The sequence below is a fragment of the Oncorhynchus mykiss genome, chromosome 21 (assembly GCF_057628025.1).
Source record: "Oncorhynchus mykiss isolate SJ-2025 chromosome 21, ASM5762802v1, whole genome shotgun sequence".
Classification (NCBI taxonomy): domain Eukaryota; kingdom Metazoa; phylum Chordata; class Actinopteri; order Salmoniformes; family Salmonidae; genus Oncorhynchus; species Oncorhynchus mykiss.
Genome location: NC_143042.1, coordinates 53418959 through 53441359, shown reverse-complemented (window position 1 = coordinate 53441359; position 22401 = coordinate 53418959). Strand labels below are relative to the sequence as shown.

General features: G+C 47.7%; 1 protein-coding gene across 2 annotated transcripts in view; it reads left to right on the top strand.

The window, feature by feature from the left end:
* Positions 1–22401, top strand: part of LOC110500776 (glucosidase 2 subunit beta) — a 274702-nt gene that overhangs the window by 14265 nt on the left and 238036 nt on the right. For both annotated transcript variants that reach the window (XM_036958295.2, XM_090214914.1), the window contains exon 7: positions 16531–16603. In XM_036958295.2, the coding sequence (XP_036814190.2) occupies positions 16531–16603 (73 nt within the window). The remainder of the gene's footprint in view (positions 1–16530; positions 16604–22401) is intronic.

Here is a 22401-nt window from a genome sequence, read left to right as displayed (position 1 = left end):
AATTACAGACACCTATGATAATCTGAAGGACCCAAAAGGGCCACGAGATATCTTGGTGATTAGATTACATAAAATCTTTGAAAGACACCCAACATTCTGGTAGTTTACTGGTAAAGTAGGACATGCATGTAATACTTCTTTTCTGGGGCTGGGGCTAGTTGGGTTTGGTTGGGGAAACTCATGGTTTTACACTTCCTGTGCAGGGACTTCAAATCCATTACGTGGGGGGCAAAGCAAAGGTTTGGATATTTAAATTGGATCAGAATTGGGCCTCTGTGTAGTTTGCATAATTAATCGCCTGTGATTCAGTGGCAAAGTGGGAACAGAGAGCGGCAGCCAGGAAATCCCGAATGAATTAGTCACTCACTTTATCAAACATTCCCATTATACACCCCCCCCCCCCCCCCCTTCCCCTGTCAACCAATCTTAATGGAGACATAATTTAATAGGCCACCATTTTAGGCAGCGTGTGTGTTATTAGTAAGGCCTAAATGTTAACTGTGGTATGGTGTTGTACCTAGATCTTCCCTCCTCTTCTTCTTTTCATTTACAACTGTCCTCCGTGTCCTCGAGCTTCAAGATTGATTTGCTGTCGAGGCCCATCTTGCCACCTCCGGGGGGGGGGGGAAAGAAAGTTTTGGATCGGGGCGGTGGAAAGGTCACTTGACTTTGGCATCGCCGCCGAGCCCCCATCCATCAGCCTCCCGCGGTGCCAGCTGACCTTTCCCAGGGGCACGTTTTAATGACACGTTAACGACACGCGTGTGTGCGTCGCCTCGGCCGTTTTCCGGAGGGGCACACGGTCTCCCTTTCTGCATCCTTTTCATCACATCTTCTGGGCGTTAAACCCATTCGTTTTCACTTCCCACGCTAATGACTGCTTTGTTTCGGGGGGGGGGGGGGGGGTTGCGGGGGGGGTTGGCATGTAGCTGTGTATGTTCTGCAGACTCATGGCCATTTCTGTGTGTGGAACTGTAGATGTGTATTTCCGGAATCAGTAGGTATGGTGAGGTTTTCGTCGTCGGTCCGAAAGGCAAAATGGACCTAGCCGACCAGCCAGCTATCCAGAACCACGATGCGTGACATTAAATATTGATTAATTCAGGACTCGCGTTTTTACACAATAAATGAACAGCACTTTATAAATCCCTGATGGTCCCTTAGCGTTACTGTTTGGTCAGGGAGCCTGTCAGGGAGCCTGTCAGGGAGCCTGTCAGGGAGCCTGTCAGGGAGCCTGTCAGGGAGCCTGTCAGGGAGCCGGTCAGGGAGATGCATGCCTTCAGATATCATTCCCCCGAATTAAAACGCACAGGCCAACCTGAGCGAACATGGACGTATAAATATTTAATGGATATATTGGATATATGTTGTGGTCTGATTTTTCTCTAGGTCCTTCATTTCTCTGCTTGTGTTTGCTTAGGTCATTATATATGCCATTCTGACTCTCATGTTCCCTTGTTTGTAGAGGCAAGCAGTCTGCTACATCAGCAAGATCCCGTCTTTATCCTTTCATAATATGGTATACCTTTTGTTTGTTTGCGGGTTCGTTTTCTGCGTGTAGATTTGATCAGTGGTGTAAAGTACGTATGTAAAAATGACTTTAAGGTGCTACTTGAGTAGTTTTTTTGGGGTATCTGTGCTTTAGTAGTCTCTGACTACTTTTACTTCTCTATAATTCCTAAATAAAATTATGTGCCTTTTACTCGATACATTTTCCCTGACACCCAAAAGTACTCATTTCATTTTGAATGATTAGCAGGACAGGAAAATGGTCCAATTCACGCACTTATCAAAATAACATCCCTGGTCATCCCTACTGCCTCTGATCTGGAGGACTCACTAAACAGAGAACATCCCTGGTCATCCCTACTGCCTCTGATCTGGTGGACTCACTAAACAGAGAACATCCCTGGTCATCCCTACTGCCTCTGATCTGGAGGACTCACTAAACAGAGAACATCCCTGGTCATCCCTACTGCCTCTGATCTGGAGGACTCACTAAACAGAGAACATCCCTGGTCATCCCTACTGTCTCTGATCTGGAGGACTCACTAAACAGAGAACATCCCTGGTCATCCCTACTGCCTCTGATCTGGAGGACTCACTAAACAGAGAACATCCCTGGTCATCCCTACTGCCTCTGATCTGGTGGACTCACTAAACAGAGAACATCCCTGGTCATCCCTACTGCCTCTGATCTGGTCCTCACTAAACAGAGAACATCCCTGGTCATCCCTACTGCCTCTGATCTGGTGGACTCACTAAAAAGAGAACATCCCTGGTCATCCCTACTGCCTCTGATCTGGAGGACTCACTAAACAGAGAACATCCCTGATCATCCCTACTGCCTCTGATCTGGAGGACTCACTAAACAGAGAACATCCCTGGTCATCCCTACTGCCTCTGATCTGGTGATCACGAACCAGAGAACATCCCTGGTCATCCCTACTGCCTCTGATTTGGTGCTCATGAAACAGAGAACATCCCTGGTCATCCCTACTGCCTCTGATCTAGTGGACTCACTATACACACGTGCTTCGTTTGTAAATGATGTCTGAGTGTTGGAGCGTACCCCTGGCCGTCCGTAATTAAGAAAATGGTGCTGTCTGTTTTGCTTAATGTAAGGAATTTGTAATGATTTTCTTTCAATTCCATTTACTTTTGATACATACGTATATTTCAAACCAAATACTTTTAGACTTTTACTCAAGTAGTATTTTACTGGGTGATTTTCACTTTTACTTGAGTCATTTTCTATTAAGGTATGTTTACTTTTACTCAAGTATGACAATTGAGTGCTTTTCCCACCACACCAGGTTTGTGTGAATGCCCTCTGTATGTTGTACAATGCATCATTAGTGTGCATGTGTGTGTGGCTTGCGCGTGTGTATGTGTGGCGTGAGGTCCAATCATCATGGATTCCTACAATCATCATGGATTCCTCCCATCATCATGGATTCCTCCCATCATCATGGATTCCTCCAATCGTCATGGATTCCTCCAATCGTCATGGATTCCTCCAATCATCATGGATTCCTCCAATCGTCATGGATTCCTCCAATCATCATGGATTCCTCCAATCGTCATGGATTCCTCCAATCGTCATGGATTCCTCCAATCGTCATGGATTCCTCCCATCATCATGGATTCCTCCAATCATCATGGATTCCTACAATCATCATGGATTCCTCCCATCATCATGGATTCCTCCAATCGTCATGGATTCCTCCCATCATCATGGATTCCTCCCATCGTCATGGATTCCTCCAATCATCATGGATTCCTCCCATCATCATGGATTCCTCCCATCATCATGGATTCCACCCATCATCATGGATTCCTCCCATCATCATGGATTCCTACAATCATCATGGATTCCTACAATCGTCATGGATTCCTCCCATCATCATGGATTCCTACAATCATCATGGATTCCTACAATCATCATGGATTCCTACAATCATCATGGATTCCTCCCATCATCGTGGATTCCTCCAATCGTCATGGATTCCTCCCATCATCATGGATTCCTCCCATCATCATGGATTCCTCCCATCGTCATGGATTCCTCCCATCATCATGGATTCCTCCCATCATCATGGATTCCTCCCATCATCGTGGATTCCTCCAATCGTCATGGATTCCTCCCATCATCATGGATTCCTCCAATCGTCATGGATTCCTCCCATCATCATGGATTCCTCCAATCATCATGGATTCCTCCCATCATCATGGATTCCTACAATCATCATGGATTCCTCCCATCATCATGGATTCCTCCCATCATCATGGATTCCTACAATCATCATGGATTCCTACAATCATCATGGATTCCTACAATCATCATGGATTCCTCCCATCATCATGGATTCCTCCCATCATCATGGATTCCTCCCATCATCATGGATTCCTCCCATCATCATGGATTCCTCCAATCGTCATGGATTCCTCCCATCGTCATGGATTCCTACAATCATCATGGATTCCTACAATCATCATGGATTCCTCCCATCGTCATGGATTCCTCCCATCATCATGGATTCCTCCAATCGTCATGGATTCCTCCCATCATCATGGATTCCTCCAATCGTCATGGATTCCTCCAATCATCATGGATTCCTCCCATCGTCATGGATTCCTCCCATCATCATGGATTCCTACAATCATCATGGATTCCTCCCATCATCATGGATTCCTACAATCATCATGGATTCCTCCAATCGTCATGGATTCCTCCCATCATCATGGATTCCTACAATCATCATGGATTCCTACAATCATCATGGATTCCTCCAATCGTCATGGATTCCTACAATCATCATGGATTCCTCCCATCATCATGGATTCCTCCCAACGTCATGGATTCCTCCCATCGTCATGGATTCCTCCCATCGTCATGGATTCCTCCAATCATCATGGATTCCTCCAATCATCATGGATTCCTCCCATCATCATGGATTCCTCCAATCATCATGGATTCCTCCCATCGTCATGGATTCCTCCCATCGTCATGGATTCCTCCTATCGTCATGGATTCCTCCAATCATCATGGATTCCTCCAATCGTCATGGATTCCTCCCATCATCATGGATTCCTCCAATCATCATGGATTCCTCCCATCATCATGGATTCCTCCCATCGTCATGGATTCCTCCCATCATCATGGATTCCTCCAATCGTGGGCCATTCAGTCAAGCTCAGCATTTTAACCTGTAAAGATATGGGCCTTTATCCTGTCAGAACCAAGCTAAAAACCCTCCAAAGGGTAAAAAGAAGGAGATTGATGAGGATTAAATGATCAATATAAACAGAAGGATCCCTTTTAAAAAAAAAATAAACACTGACCCTGTCATACCATCTCGTCTGTCTTTTTATATCTGTACATGTCAATATGTGGGAAATACCAACACAGGGGCAAGTAGACATTATGATTCACACATTGCCTGTGGGTTGCCTTTTTTCTGAGCCAAAATGGAGTCTTCTCCTTTTTTGGCTGCAGTTGATCGAGGTCGTCTCTGGGGGTTCATATGCAGATATTGGGGGGGGGGGGGGGGGCGTGTTATTGGTGCTCTCAAAAGGCAATTGCAAAGCGACGTGGGTCAGGGGGCAACGACTCCGGGAGGATTTAATGGAATAAAGACATAAAAAAAAAAAAAGGAGTGTTTATTTAAGAACTGTGTGTCTCATCAGTGGTATTGACTCCATGGGTTAGCGGTTTCTCTTTGGAAATGTAATCAGGAATAAAACATTTTTAGAGTGATGCATGTTGGGAACGGGTGATCAAATGACTTACAAGTGCACACGCAGACGTTTTTTGTTGTTGTTGACACGCCGCCTATGTTAACACTTTTCGAGCAGCGCTGCGAATGAACTGTAAAGTGTGTTAGCCATCTTCGATCATCGCAGGCTAATCTCAAGTCTTTTTATTACATATATATTATTCTGTCACTGTTCCTATTGAGGGAAACCGATCCTTCAAAAAAGCTTCTATCAAGTCCTAATACGTGCAAGGTACCTCTACACAACTCCTTCCACACAACAGATGTGCACTATCATGTGAGATCGTATTAGGCGGATTAACGTGCGTACCCATTGACTTTAGTCTATTAGCGTTCCTAGATCTCTATCTTAACCTCCGGAGGCGGTAATTTAGCTTTTTAAAGGGAAAATGTCACGCGTTGTTTTGACAGAGCGCGGACAGCATTACCCATCCCCCCCCCCCATTCGCTAGGCTAACCAATGTTGCTCGTCATTCACAGTCATAATGGGAGGTCTTTGTTTGGGAAGGAATGTTGGGGGAGATTTGTGGTTAAATTCACCTTGAATAAGAAAGCGGGCACATTAGTGGGGAGGAGGGGGCGGGAGCACTGATTGCACGGGTTGTTTTTTAAAGAACCTTCTTCCTAATGTCCGTGGTATTGGGTTCACAAGGAGGTCGGCAGTCACCACCCCGCCCCACCAATCTTCCCATAAATAGAGAAAGTAGTCTATCTACGTGCACCATATTGTCGTCCCCCCCCCCCCCCCAAAACCCCTGGATATTAATAGCATTGGAGTTGAATAGGGGGGGGAACCCGGTTACTGGGATTTACTGCCCAAAACCACTCCCTTTTCCCGGGATAAATCACTGCGAAAAAACGGTCAATTATTATAAATTATTTATATGAGCAGCAGCATGGAGTGAAATGGAACTGTTAAAAATTATATGCAATGTCTAAATCTGTCTTCTCTATGGCCTCTGCCTGAGAGAACGCTCAGAGAACGCTCAGAGAACGCTCAGAGAACGCTCAGGGAAGGCTCAGAGAACGCTCAGGGAACGCTCAGAGAACGCTCAGAGAACGCTCAGGGAACGCTCAGAGAACGCTCAGGGAAGGCTCAGAGAACGCTCAGGGAACTCTCAGAGAACGCTCAGGGAACGCTCAGAGAACGCTCAGAAAACGCTCAGGGTGGGGACAGACAGCCCGGCTCAGTATGGAGGTCAGGTCACGATGCATGTAGACCTATCTTATCATGGTAACTTTTTCTCTTGTGACAGGTAGGCCTACATTTGCTGCAGCATAGGCTATGCTACAGTAATATAAAGACTGAATGCTGGTCTAGTTTCTCCATCTGACTTTCGGTTGTCATCTTGTTTTTTTTTTTAAAATTGTTAAGATTGTTCTTTTTTTTAATTGCAGCTACAGACTTTTTAAAACAGCCGATCACTCGAATATCGTTTCTTTAAATCAGTTTCTTGCAGTCTTTCTCTCCCTCTCCATCAACATCCAAATTGCATCCAAAATAGATCATCCTGTTCTAGATTGATATATAGCCCTATACACATTGATGTCCTAGCCTCAGGTAATACATTCAATGCAGTATTGCCCTTATATTTAGCTAATTAATGCATAATAAGCTTCTAACTTACAGCCTTTCTCTTGTGCAATACGCCAAGCACCTGTGCTCCACCGGCCTCTCCTTAAAATGTAAACATTTAAAAATGTAAACATTTTTTGGTCCTATGTATTGGATAATGGGCTTGGGCTTATTTAAATATCATTAATGTGTGGCTCATAACATATTTAATATACTGTATGGCTCATCAGGCCCAGGTAGCATCAGGTTAGAATTGTCATGCTGATCAAAACTCTTAACAACCCTAAATAGCACTGCCCCATATGCAAATCTTCTCTCTGTCCCATTGTATTGAAGTGTGTCATGTTCCGATGTGGAGCTACAATTGAAGTCAGAAGTTTACATACACTTATGTTGGAGTCATTAAAACTCGTTTTTAAACCACTCCATACATTTCTTGTTAATTAACAAACTATAGCTTTGGCAAGTCGGTTAGGACATCTACTTGGTGCATGACACAAGTCATTTCATTTTTTTTTACAGACAGATCATTTCACTTATAATTCACTGTATCACAAATCCAGTGGGTCAGAAGTTTACATACACTAAGTTGACTGTGCCTTTAAACAGCTTGGAGAATTCCAGAAAATGATGTCATGGCGTTAGAAGCTTCTGATAGGCTAATTGACATCATTTGAGTCAATTGGAGGTGTGCCTGGGGATGTATTTCAAGGCCTACCTTCAAACTCAGTGCCTCTTTGCTTGACATCATGGGAAAATCAAAAGAAATCAGCCAAGACCTCAGAAGAAAAAGTCTGGTTCATCCTTGAGAGCAATTTCCAAATACCTGAAGGTACCACTTTCATCTGTACAAACAATAGTACACAAGTATAAACATCATGGGGGCACGCAGCCGTCATACGGCTCAGGAAGGAGATGCGTTCTGTCTCCTAGAGATGAACCTACTTTGGTGCGAAAAGTGCAAATCAATCCCAGAACAACAGCAAAGGACCTTGTGAAGATGCTGGAGGAAAACAAGTACAAAAGTATCTATATCCACAGTAAAACGAGTCCAATATCGACATAACCTGAAAGGCCGCTCGGCAAGGAAGAAGCCACTGCTCCAAAACCGCCATAAAAAAAGCCAGACTACGGTTTGCAACTGGACATGGGGACAAAGATCATACTTTTTGGAGAAATGTCCTCTGGTCTGATGAAACAAAAATAGAACTGTTTGGTCATAATGACCATCGTTATGTTTGAAGGAAAAAGGGGGAGACTTGCAAGCCAAAAAACACCATCCCAACCGTGAAGCACGGGGGTGGCAGCATCATGTTGTGGAGGTGCTTTGCTGCAGGAGGGACTGGTGCACTTCACAAAATAGATGGCATCATGAGGAAGAAAATTATGTGGATATATTGATGCGACATCAGTCAGGAAGTTAAAAGCTTGGTCGCAAATGGGTCTTCCAAATGGACAATGACCCCAAGCATACTTCCAAAGTTGTGGCAAAATGGCTTAAGGACAACAAAGTCAAGGTATTGGAGTGGCCATCACAAAGCCCTGTCCTCAATCCTATAGAAAATATTTGGGCAGAACTGAAAAAGTGTGTGCGAGCAAGGAGGCCTTACAAACCTGACTCATTTACACCAGCTCTGTCAGGAGGAATGGGCCAAAATTTGTGGGAAGCTTGTGGAAGGCTACCAGAAACATTTGACCCAAGTTCAACAATTTAAAGGCAATGCTACCAAATTCTAATTGAACTTCTGACCCACTGGGAATGTGATGAAAGAAATAAAAGCTTCACATTCTTAAAATAAAGTGGTGATCCTAACTGACCTAAGACAGGGAATTTTTACTCAGATTTAAATGTCAAGAATTGTGAAAAACTGAGTTTATTTGCATTTGGCTAAGGTGTTTGTAAACTTCCGACTTCAACTGTACATAGGTTCACTCTGAGATGTAAGGGGTTTCCTCCAGCTATTCCACCGGCTGACCTGATTTTTTGACTTTGGAGCGTCTGTGAGCTGCCTTAATGCATGTTTTCTAAAGGTCCACATTTGGCCCATCCATGAGGCCAGCAGGACTTGGTTTAAAAGCACATCAAGTGCACTTGACACCTGAGAGCAAGTCCTTGACATTGATTCCATTCTGTTATTGTGACAAAATGGTCAGAATATATTATTATGTCAAGGATTCTTTAAGATACAGTACCAGTCAACAGTTTGGACACTCCTACTCATTCAAGGGTTTTTCTTTCTTTTTACTATTTTCTACATTGTAGAATAATAGTGAAGACATCAACACTATGAAATAACACATATGGAATCATGTAGTATCTAAAAAAAGTGTTAAACAAATCAAAATATATTTTATATTTGAGGTTCTTCAAAGTAGCCACCCTTGGCCTTGATGACAGCTTTGCACACTCTTGGCATTCTCTCAACCAGCTGAATGAGGTAGTCACCTGGAATGCATTTCATTTAACAGGTGTGCCTTGTTAATTCATTTATGGAATTTCTTTACTTCTTAATGCGTTTGAGCCAATAAGTTGGGTTGTGACCAGGTAGGGGTGGTATATAGAAGATATTACCAAATTACCAAGTCCATATTATGTCAAGAACAGCTCAAATAAGCAAAGAGATATGACAGTCCATCATTACTTTAAGACATGAAGGTCAGTCTATCGTGAAGGTGCAGTCGTAAAAACCATCAAGTTCTATGATGAAACTGGCTCTCATGAGGACCGCCACAGGAAAGGAAGACCCAGAGTTACCTCGAATGTAGAGGATAAGTTCATTAGAGTTAACTGCACCTCAGATTGCAGCCCAAATAAATGCTTCACAGAGTTCAAGTAACAGACATCTCAACATCAACTGTTCAGAGGAGACTGCATGAACCAGGCCTTCATGGACGAATTGCTGCAAATAAACCACTTCTAAAGGACACCAACGAGAAGAAGGGACTTGCTTTGGCCAAGAAACACGAGCAATGGACATCAGACCAGTGGAAATCTGTCCTTTGGTCTGATGAGTCCAAATTTGAGATTTTTGGTTCCCAACCGCCATGTCTCTGTGAGATGCAGAGTAGGTGAACGGATGATCTCCGCATGTGTGGTTCCCACCTTGAAGCATGGAGGAGGAGGTGTTATGGTGTGGGGGTGCTTTGCTGGTGACACTGTCAGTGATGTATTTAGAATTCAAGGCACACTTAACCAGCATGGCTACCACAGCATTCTGTAGCGATACGCCATCCTATCTGGTTTGCTCTTAGTGGGACTATCATTTATTTTTCAACAGGACAATGACCCAAAACACACCTCCAGGCTGTGTAAGGGCTATTTGACCAAGGAGAGTGATCTGTATCAGATGACCTGGCCTCCACAATCACCCGACCTCAACGCATTTGAGATGGTTTGGGATGAGTTGGACCGCTGAGTGAAGGAAAAGCAGCCAACAAGTGCTAAGCATGTGTGGGAACTCCTTCAAGGCTGTGGTTGAAGGTGGTTGAGTGAATGCCAAGAGTACTTTGAAGAATCTCAAATATATTTTGATTTAACACTTTGTTGGTTACTACATGATTCCATATGTGTTATTTCATAGTGTTGATGTCTTCACTATTATTCTACAATGTAGAAAATTGTATAAATAAAGAAAAACCCTTGAATGAGTAGGTGTGTCCAAACTTTTGACTGGTACTCTATTTGAAGTTTATATACGAATTTCACACAGTGCTGATTTCTTTTGGCTTTTTTTGCTTCTGTGCTCGTCTCATGGAAGTCTACCGTGCCCCCCCCCCCCCCCCGTCTCATGGAAGTCTACCGTGCCTCCGCCCCCGTCTCATGGAAGTCTTCTGTGCCTCCCCCGTCTCATGGAAGTCTTCCGTGCCCCCCCCCGTCTCATGGAAGTCTACCGTGCCTCCCCCCCGTCTCATGGAAGTCTTCTGTGCCTCCCCCGTCTCATGGACGTCTTCCGTGCCCCCCCCCCAGTCTCATGGACGTCTTCCGTGCCCCCCCCCGTCTCATGGACGTCTTCCGTGCCCCCCCCCCAGTCTCATGGACGTCTTCCGTGCCCCCCCCCGTCTCATGGACGTCTTCCGTGCCTCCCCCCCGTCTCATGGACATCTTCCGTGCCTCCCCCCCGTCTCATGGACGTCTTCCGTGGCCCCCTCCGTCTCATGGACGTCTTCCGTTCCCCCCCCGTCTCATGGACGTCTTCCGTGCCCCCCCCATCTCATGGACATCCTCCGTGCCCCCCCCTTCTCATGGAAGTCTTCCGTGCCCCCCCCCCGTCTCATGGACGTCTTCCGTGCCCCCCCCCAGTCTCATGGACGTCTTCCGTGCCCCCCCCCGTCTCATGGACGTCTTCCGTGCCTCCCCCCCGTCTCATGGACGTCTTCCGTGCCCCCCCCCAGTCTCATGGACGTCTTCCGTGCCTCCCCCCCGTCTCATGGACGTCTTCCGTGCCCCCCCCCCCAGTCTCATGGACGTCTTCCGTGCCCCCCCCCCGTCTCATGGACGTCTTCCGTGCCTCCCCCCCGTCTCATGGACGTCTTCCGTGGCCCCCTCCGTCTCATGGACGTCTTCCGTTCCCCCCCCCGTCTCATGGAAGTCTTCCGTGCCCCCCCCCCAGTCTCATGGACGTCTTCCGTGCCTCCCCCCCGTCTCATGGACGTCTTCCGTGCCTCCCCCCCGTCTCATGGACGTCTTCCGTGCCCCCCCCCAGTCTCATGGACGTCTTCCGTGCCTCCCCCCCGTCTCATGGACGTCTTCCGTGCCTCCCCCCCGTCTCATGGACGTCTTCCGTGGCCCCCTCCGTCTCATGGACGTCTTCCGTTCCCCCCCCCGTCTCATGGAAGTCTTCCGTATTAACCCCGGGAACAAAGAAGCTCCCTGAATGATTTGTTACATGTACTGCAGGTATAGATCTTAAGGGCCCATCTGATGTGTTCCATTCTCTCTCTTCTCTCCCTTTACTTTAAGAGCTCTCGGTGTGCAATCACTACGGTAACGCTCCACGGATGACTGATGGTCTCCATTAGTAAACATAGCGAGCTATATGTGCCGTCTGCCAGGAGAGCCAGCGCCTCCGAACTCGCTTCCCTTCCACTCTCTCTCTTTTTCTTTATCTCTCTCTGCCTCTCTCCCACTCACTCCCTCCCCCTCTCTCTCGCACTCTCACTTCATCCTTCTCTTTCTCTCTCTCTCTCTCTCTCTCTCTCTCTCTGACTATCTCCCCCCATTGTACGGCTCTGGCTGCTACAGCTGCAGTGAACGGAGGGATGAGATTGTCTCCCACAAGATGAGTGGAAGAAAGGATGGAGAGAGCAGAGGGACTGCAGCAGGGTGGGATATCAGGATGGAGAGAGCAGAGAGACTGCAGATGGGTGGGATATCAGGATGGAGAGAGCAGAGAGACTGCGGATGGATGGGATATCAGGATGGAGAGAGCAGAGAGACTGCGGATGGATGGGATATCAGGATGGAGAGAGCAGAGGGACTGCAGATGGGTGGGATATCAGGATGGAGAGAGCAGAGGGACTGCAGCAGGGTGGGATATCAGGATGGAGAGAGCAGAGAGACTGCAGTAGGGTGGGATATCAGGATGGAGAGAGCAGAGAGACTGCAGCAGGGTGGGATATCAGGATGGAGAGAGCAGAGAGACTGCAGTAGGGTGGGATATCAGGATGGAGAGAGCAGAGAGACTGCAGCAGGGTGGGATATCAGGATGGAGAGAGCAGAGGGACTGCGGATGGGTGGAGAATGTCAAGCAGCAGGGTGGGATATCAGGATGGAGAGAGCAGAGAGACTGCAGCAGGGTGGGATATCAGGATGGAGAGAGCAGAGAGACTGCAGCAGGGTGGGATATCAGGATGGAGAGAGCAGAGAGACTGCAGCAGGGTGGGATATCAGGATGGAGAGAGCAGAGGGACTGCAGCAGGGTGGGATATCAGGATGGAGAGAGCAGAGGGACTGCAGCAGGGTGGGATATCAGGATGGAGAGAGCAGAGGGACTGCAGCAGGGTGGGATATCAGGATGGAGAGAGCAGAGGGACTGCAGCAGGGTGGGATATCAGGATGGAGAGAGCAGAGGGACTGCAGCAGGGTGGGATATCAGGATGGAGAGAGCAGAGGGACTGCAGATGGATGGGATATCAGGATGGAGAGAGCAGAGGGACTGCAGCAGGGTGGGATATCAGGATGGAGAGAGCAGAGAGACTGCAGCAGGGTGGGATATCAGGATGGAGAGAGCAGAGAGACTGCAGCAGGGTGGGATATCAGGATGGAGAGAGCAGAGGGACTGCAGCAGGGTGGGATATCAGGATGGAGAGAGCAGAGGGCTGTAGATGGATGGGATATCAGGATGGAGAGAGCAGAGGGACTGCAGATGGATGGGATATCAGGATGGAGAGAGCAGAGAGACTGCAGATGGATGGGATATCAGGATGGAGAGAGCAGAGGGACTGCGGATCGGTGGAGAATGTCAAGCAGCAGGGTGGGATATCAGGATGGAGAGAGCAGAGGGACTGCGGATCGGTGGAGAATGTCAAGCAGCAGGGTGGGATATCAGGATGGAGAGAGCAGAGGGACTGTAGATGGGTGGAGAATGTCAAGCAGCAGGGTGGGATATCAGGATGGAGAGAGCAGAGGGACTGCAGCAGGGTGGGATATCAGGATGGAGAGAGCAGAGAGACTGCAGCAGGATGGGATATCAGGATGGAGAGAGCAGAGGGACTGCAGCAGGGTGGGATATCAGGATGGAGAGAGCAGAGGGACTGCAGCAGGGTGGGATATCAGGATGGAGAGAGCAGAGAGACTGCAGCAGGGTGGGATATCAGGATGGAGAGAGCAGAGGGACTGCAGCAGGGTGGGATATCAGGATGGAGAGAGCAGAGGGACTGCAGCAGGGTGGGATATCAGGATGGAGAGAGCAGAGGGACTGCAGCAGGGTGGGATATCAGGATGGAGAGAGCAGAGAGACTGCAGCAGGGTGGGATATCAGGATGGAGAGAGCAGAGGGACTGCAGCAGGGTGGGATATCAGGATGGAGAGAGCAGAGAGACTGCAGCAGGGTGGGATATCAATCAATCAAATGCATTTATGAAGCTTTTAAAAAAAAATATATTTTTACATTAGCAGATGTCACAAAGTGCTATACAGAAATGCCAGCAGTTGAAACACAGGACATGTCTTTACAATGACAGATACAGAATATGTTGCGTTTGCAAGAGGACATCACCTCACCATGTTACCATGAACCCATGCAACAGCTGAATACATGGAAAGGTTTTCATGAGATGGGGGATAAAAGACATATTATTTCCTGACGCTGAAAGCAGTATATGGACCAGGAAGGGCTGCAGTCCTTGATTTGGTTAGCAGTGTTGGTGACAGTGGCTAAGTACACAAACCCACAACATGGTCGTTGTCCGTAGACTGCTTACACAAATGAGTAATTTTGTAATTTGGGTGAACTGTCACTTTATATTCAGAGTTGACATAAAATGTAGTTTCTCGTTGAATGATTCTTCCTGTGAACTTTTGGAATTTTTGAACAAAGGTCAGGGGGTGAATTCCACATTCTAATTAGAATCTCTCTCCTTGTAAATTACATTTAATTCAATACAAATTCCAGGTCAGTCTTTTGAATTTAGAGATAATTAAATTCCTCTCAATTCCAACGTTTGGTAAATTCCAAGAATTCAATTCCAAATTCATTATCCTTAACAATTCCACAAATTCCAATTCTAATTAAATTCCCTCAGGCTTTCAGGCTGAACACTGTTACTGTTCAGATAGCCTAGCTATACTGGAAATGTAGAAATACAAGTTGAACTGATTTAAAACCAATCCTGCAAGCCAATGTTACATTATCCATTAAATACATTTAGTGGGAAATGTAAAAAATACTGAATTCCCAAAGAAAACATTTCATGTTTTACAATTTCAATTAAAAAAAAAGTCCAAACAGTCGAATCAATTAAATTCCGGAACTTGAAGATTGTTGAAATTCGAAAATGGAACTCAAATAACATTCTCCACTTCATGAGTGAAATCAAGAATTGAATTTAGAATTTCAAGTTAAATAGGAATTGACCTTAACCCTGGATCTATAAATTGAAGATAAATAGTGTCCAATGCAATTCAGTGTTCATATTTTGCTCTGTTAAATATCTAAACACAAGGATTCTTAATGCAGCACACTGTATGGTGGAGAAAATGGCTAATTTCACAATTAGCTTTTCCACAATTAGCCAAATCATGTACAGAAAGCTAATTATGGCGGATGTGTAATTAGCATTATGTAAAGTGCTTCTTTCTACATCTTTGGGGCAATCAGTTTGCCCCTTTTAGATTGAGTCAATGATAAGGGATTGGTTTAGTCGTGAATGGAGGTCAACTTCCCCCTTTCTTGCTCATCTTGTTTCTTGTGATCGGAAAGTGAATGTGGCTCACGTGGTTCGGTGAAGGAGTGCGGGAGTGTAGCCTTTTTTCCAGTGCCTGAAAACTAGGGCGAATGGCGAACAGAGGGGAAATCATGTCATTATGTTGCCGTACAGCACAAAGCGCCCTGATTGCATTCTGGATCCTGACACGTTTTTATGTTTTATTTTTTATATATATTTTTTACAGTAGAACCAAATGTTCTCTCAGCATGACTGACTCATCGCCTGATTGCCCAAGCACTGGGTGAACCCCCCTCCCTCCTCCCCTCAGCCCATCCTCCCTCCCCCTCCCCTCAGTCCATCCTTCCTCCCCCTCCCCTCAGTCCATCCTTCCTCCCCCTCCCCTCAGTCCATCCTTCCTCCCCCTCCCCTCAGTCCATCCTTCCTCCCCCTCCCCTCAGTCCATCCTTCCTCCCCCTCCCCTCAGTCCATCCTTCCTCCCCCTCCCCTCAGTCCATCCTCCCTCCCCCTCCCCTCAGTCCATCCTCCCTCGCCCTCCCCTCAGTCCATCCTTCCTCCCCCTCCCCTCAGCCCATCCTCCCTCCCCCTCCCCTCAGTCCATCCTTCCTCCCCCTCCCCTCAGTCCATCCTCCCTCGCCCTCAGTCCATCCTCCCCCCCTCCCCTCAGTCCATCCATCCTCCCTCCCCTCAGTCCATCCTCCCTCCCCTCCACTCAGTCCATCCTCCCCCCCTCCCCTCAGCCCATCCTCCCTCGCCCTCCCCTCAGTCCATCCTCCCCCCCTCCCCTCAGTCCATCCATCCTCCCCTCCCCTCAGTCCATCCTCCCTCCCCTCCACTCAGTCCATCCTCCCCCCCTCCCCTCAGTCCATCCTCCCTCCCTCCCCCTCCCCTCAGCCCATCCTCCCTCCCTCCCCCTCTCCTCAGTCCATCCATCCTCCCACTCCCCTTAGTCCATCCATCCTCCCTCCCCCTCCCCTCAGTCCATCCTCCCTCCCCCTCCCCTCAGTCCATCCTCCCTGCCCTCTGTCCATCCATCCATCCTTCTTCCATCCCCCTCCCCTCAGTCCATCCTCCGTCCCTCCCCTCAGTCCTCCCTCCCTCCCTCCCTCCCTCCCTCCCTCCCTCCCTCCCTCCCTCCATGTAGCCTGGAACGTTATCAGGTGATTTCACAGTTCACAACTATGTAGCCTGGAATGTTATCAGGTGATTTCACAGTTCACAACTATGTAGCCTGGAACGTTATCAGGTGATTTCACAGTAACCCTGCATTGTTGTGTGTTGTGTTCACAGGTCCCACGAGTCACTATAGGCCTGAGTCTCCAATCAGCGTTTTCAAAGAGTTGGACAGCAATAGAGATGGAAGGTAAAGAACCTCGCTTTTACATTCACTGTATATATATACTACCAAACATGCAGTGTTACCAAGGTTACTTGCAGTGTTTCCTCTGGAAATTTTTGTAGCAGTGGAGGGGGAAAAAGTCACAGAGGGGGAGGTTTCCTTTTTTGTCTCTGCCGGAGACATTTTATGTACAAAGAGTTCAAAGTTCAATTACATTCTACTACTAACATTCTACTGGCACCGTCTAAAATATAATTTCCATCTCCAGAAATGGGACTAATTAACATATTGGTGAAAATGATGTTAAAATGATTTTAATATGGTGGCCCATGCATATAGCCTATGGTCTACAGTATATTAGCAATTTATTTTTACCTTCATTTAACTAGGAAAGTCGGTTAAGAACAAATTCTTATTTTCAATGACGGCCTAGGAACAGTGGGTTAACTGCCTTGTTCAGGGGCAGAACGACAGATTTGTACCTTGTCAGCTCGGGGGTTTGAACTTGCTATCTTCATAAGCATGTTCACCTGTGGCCCAAATGATGCTGCGTAGTGTTTTTATAAATATATATTCTGAAGCATGGGGGTTTGCCTATCTGTAAATACCATGGGCTAATCATAAGCTAGATCTCACATGTGTTGTTTTAATGTTTTAACTAGTTACCATGCATTGATGAATTTTACTTTAGCATATATACACACACAGAAGTTTTCTCAATTAGAATTACCGTTCTCAAATGCTTCCTTCTGAATAAACTTTGCATATTTTATCAGGTTGATTAAGATACCTCACCTATCAGGATGATCTTATTAGACTAATATGGTGTTCAAGGCTAGCTAACGAATCATAACTGCCGACCAACTGTATTAAATTTAGATAATATCTTGCCTTTGTCTATCTTCGAGTCAATGATTGATTGTACCTCTTTCGTAGCGGTCAGTAAGAAAAATGGTTAACTCATAGGTCTCATTCATCTTGGAATGCGTCTCCTCCTCCCGTTCTTTCGTCTCCCAACTCTGTCGGTGAGTGTCGTTGGTCTCCATGAACATCCCCTCACGCTCAACCATCCCACCTTGTGTCGTTTGTCTCCATGAACATCCCCCCCTCCCGCTCAACCATCCCACCTTGTGTCGGTTGTGCTCCATGAACATCCCCCCCCCCGCTCAACCATCCCACCTTGTGTCAGTTGTGCTCCATGAACATCCCCCCCCCCCCCCCCCCCCCCCTCAACCATCCCACCTTGTGTCGTTTGTCTCCATGAACATCCCCTCCCGCTCAACCATCCCACCTTGTGTCGGTTGTGCTCCATGAACATCCCCCCCCGCTCAACCATCCCACCTTGTGTCGGTTGTGCTCCATGAACATCCCCCTCCCTCTCAACCATCCCACCTTGTGTCGGTTGTGCTCCATGAACATCCCCCCCCCTCTCAACCATCCCATCTTGTGTCGGTTGTGCTCCATGAACATCCCCCCCCGCTCAACCATCCCACCTTGTGTCGGTTGTGCTCCATGAACACCCCCCTCCCTCTCAACCATCCCACCTTGTGTCGGTTGTGCTCCATGAACACCCCCCTCCCTCTCAACCATCCCACCTTGTGTCGGTTGTGCTCCATGAACATCCCCTCCCGCTCAACCATCCCACCTTGTGTCGTTTGTCTCCATGAACATCCCCCCCCGCTCAACCATCCCACCTTGTGTCGGTTGTGCTCCATGAACACCCCCCTCCCTCTCAACCATCCCACCTTGTGTCGGTTGTGCTCCATGAACACCCCCCTCCCTCTCAACCATCCCACCTTGTGTCGGTTGTGCTCCATGAACATCCCCCTCCCTCTCAACCATCCCACCTTGTGTCGGTTGTCTCCATGAACATCCCCCCCCTCTCAACCATCCCACCTTGTGTCGGTTGTGCTCCATGAACATCCCCCCCCTCTCAACCATCCCACCTTGTGTCGGTTGTCTCCATGAACATCCCCCCCCTCTCAACCATCCCACCTTGTGTCGGTTGTGCTCCATGAACACCCCCCTCCCTCTCAACCATCCCACCTTGTGTCGGTTGTGCTCCATGAACATCCCCCCCCTCTCAACCATCCCACCTTGTGTCGGTTGTGCTCCATGAACATCCCCCCCCTCTCAACCATCCCACCTTGTGTCGGTTGTGCTCCATGAACATCCCCCCCCTCTCAACCATCCCACCTTGTGTCGGTTGTCTCCATGAACATCCCCCCCCTCTCAACCATCCCACCTTGTGTCGGTTGTGCTCCATGAACATCCCCCCCCTCTCAACCATCCCACCTTGTGTCGGTTGTGCTCCATGAACATCCCCCCCCTCTCAACCATCCCACCTTGTGTCGGTTGTGCTCCATGAACATCCCCCCCCTCTCAACCATCCCACCTTGTGTCGGTTGTCTCCATGAACATCCCCCCCCTCTCAACCATCCCACCTTGTGTCGGTTGTGCTCCATGAACATCCCCCCCCTCTCAACCATCCCACCTTGTGTCGGTTGTGCTCCATGAACATCCCCCCCCTCTCAACCATCCCACCTTGTGTCGGTTGTGCTCCCTCGGCACCGGGAAGCATTGCCTTGTTTGCGTTGCATAATCTGACGCCTCAAAGGCTTCGACTGACCCGTTTTCGCCCAGCGAGACTTCTAGCTCTCTGCTGTGGGCTGTGTTTAACCTCCTCTGTCTGTCTGCTGTGGGCTGTGTTTAACCTCCTCTGTCTGTCTGCTGTGGGCAGTGTTTAACCTTCTCTGTCTGCTGTGGGCTGTGTTTAACCTCCTCTGTCTGCTGTGGGCTGTGTTTAACCTCCTCTGTCTGCTGTGGGCTGTGTTTAACCTCCTCTGTCTGCTGTGGGCTGTGTTTAACCTCCTCTGTCTGCTGTGGGCTGTGTTTTACCTCCTCTGTCTGTCTGCTGTCGGCTGTGTTTAACCTCCTCTGTCTGTCTGCTGTGGGCAGTGTTTAACCTCCTCTGTCTGCTGTGGGCTGTGTTTAACCTCCTCTGTCTGTCTGCTGTGGGCTGTGTTTAACCTCCTCTGTTTGCTGTGGGCTGTGTTTAACCTCCTCTGTCTGTCTGCTGTGGGCTGTGTTTAACCTCCTCTGTCTGCTGTGGGCTGTGTTTAACCTCCTCTGTCTGTCTGCTGTCGGCTGTGTTTAACCTCCTCTGTCTGCTGTGGGCTGTGTTTAACCTCCTCTGTTTGCTGTGGGCTGTGTTTAACCTCCTCTGTCTGTCTGCTGTGGGCTGTGTTTAACCTCCTCTGTCTGTCTGTCTGCTGTCGGCTGTGTTTAACCTCCTCTGTCTGCTGTGGGCTGTGTTTAACCTCCTCTGTCTGCTGTGGGCTGTGTTTAACCTCCTCTGTCTGTCTGCTGTCGGCTGTGTTTAACCTCCTCTGTCTGTCTGCTGTGGGCAGTGTTTAACCTCCTCTGTCTGCTGTGGGCTGTGGTTAACCTCCTCTGTCTGTCTGCTGTGGGCTGTGTTTAACCTCCTCTGTTTGCTGTGGGCTGTGTTTAACCTCCACTGTCTGTCTGCTGTGGGCTGTGTTTAACCTCCTCTGTCTGCTGTGGGCTGTGTTTAACCTCCACTGTCTGTCTACTGTCGGCTGTGTTTAACCTCCTCTGTCTGCTGTGGGCTGTGTTTAACCTCCTCTGTCTGTCTGTCTGCTGTCGGCTGTGTTTAACCTCCTCTGTCTGCTGTGGGCTGTGTTTAAACTCCTCTGTCTGCTGTGGGCTGTGTTTAACCTCCTCTGTCTGCTGTGGGATGTGTTTAACCTCCTCTGTCTGCTTCATGGAGAATGGCTACAGTTTTGCTTCCCAGTGAGATGTTAACATTTCCTCACAGGCTTGCAGAAAAATCAACCGAGTTTCCAATGAGCCTGTTATCTCCCTTTCCTCATCCACCCACATTCCCCCCCCCCCCCCCACCCCCACCACTGCCTCTGAAAGAAATCAATACTGTGCAAGCTAACTAGGCATATTCTCCGGGAGAGGGTGGCCCCGGGATTGTAAACTAAACATGCTATAAAACATATGGCCGCATCAGAAGGAAATGCTTGCGCAGCTTTTTTTTTTAGCTAGTGGCGCGGTGGTTAATGACTTCCTGAGCCTCTTGATGTTCACCGTTATTCAGCCTGCGTCTGTCCCCTCCCCATCGCTGATGTTCAGGGAGCTCAGCTTAAAACAAACACATTACTAAGCTAAAATATATTCCGCTTGTTTATCAGTCAGATATTTGTTTCAGTCAATCCGTCATTGTGGATTCTGGGCTCGAGGGGGGTAGCTCTCAACATGCCCCGGTGCCAAGCGCAATTTAGATTGCTTTTGCGCATGATGTACCTTGATACTAGCACAGTTTTCCACGTACCGACTCGAAATGCTGTTAGTATGCACGTTCTGGACTCTTGTAAAAAATACAAAAATAAAAATTTAAAAAAAAAATAGGTTGTCTCTTTGTTGCTAATTAGTCACCCTGAAACGCTACACTTTTCTTAATCCTTTTGATAGGAATATATCATTATATGCAAATTCAGCGATAATTGCACCCTATTTATAGGCGGATCTCATGTGTGTTATTTATTTATTCCGTTATCGTTAATAATCACTATTGTCTTCTTAAGAACTTTGATTCCCCCTCTGAAATAAATAGGAATGTAATAAAATGTAAAAAAATGAAGTCTCAGAAGCCCCCCCCCCAACATAAAGGCTCTCTCCAATAGGAAGGCTTTAGATTCCCCCCCCCCCCCCCCCCCCCCCCCAGCATAAAGGCTCCCTCCAATAGGAAGGCTTTAGATTCCCCCCCCCCCCCCCCCCAGCATAAAGGCTCCCTCCAATAGGAAGGCTTTAGATTCCCCCCCAGCATAAAGGCTCCCTCCAATAGGAAGGCTTTAGATTCCCCCCCCCCAGCATAAAGGCTCCCTCCAATAGGAAGGCTTTAGATTCATGGACATCTTTCTTTTGGTTTCGACATGGTAATGCCATATCATATAAGATAAGAAACATGCTTAACTTGGTCTTCTTCTTCTTCTAAACGTCGTCTTAGCGTTGTCTTAGCGTTGTCTAAACATGTATCGTAGGCTCCTGGGTGGGTTTCTGCTTCTCTGTGTTATGTTGCCCTAAGCCTTCATAAGTACCACACACACAAACGAGTCCCAGTGCCGACAGCTGGCAGCCCAGTGCAGGATTAACTGGTACCTGTAGTGCTGCTTATAAATAGTGTGTAACAAATGCTACTGGAAACAAACCACGGCACAGCAACGGGTTGTGGTTTTGACCCCCTCCCCCTTTGTCTGTGTGTATTGTGTGTCGTCTGTGCGTGTTCGTTCACACACGGTCACATTTTCTCTGATTGAAGATAACCTCCCGTAGTCCCCTGCGATTGGGACTGAGGCCAGATCGCCAGCAGTATATAACCTGATCTACGACACTATACCCTCCATGTTTCCTGTAGTAGATCACCTGACCTACGACACTATACCCTCCATGTTTCCTGTAGTAGATCACCTGACCTACGACACTATACCCTCCATGTTTCCTGTAGTAGATCACCTGACCTACGTCACTATACCCTCCATGTTTACTGTAGTAGATCACCTGACCTACGACACTATACCCTCCATGTTTCCTGTAGTAGATAACCTGACCTACATTAAGAGACTATACCCTCCATGTTTCCTGTAGTAGGTAACCTGACCTACGTCACTATACCCTCCATGTTTCCTGTAGTAGATCACCTGACCTACGACACTATATCCTCCATGTTTCCTGTAGTAGATCACCTGACCTACGTCACTATACCCTCCATGTTTCCTGTAGTAGATAACCTGACC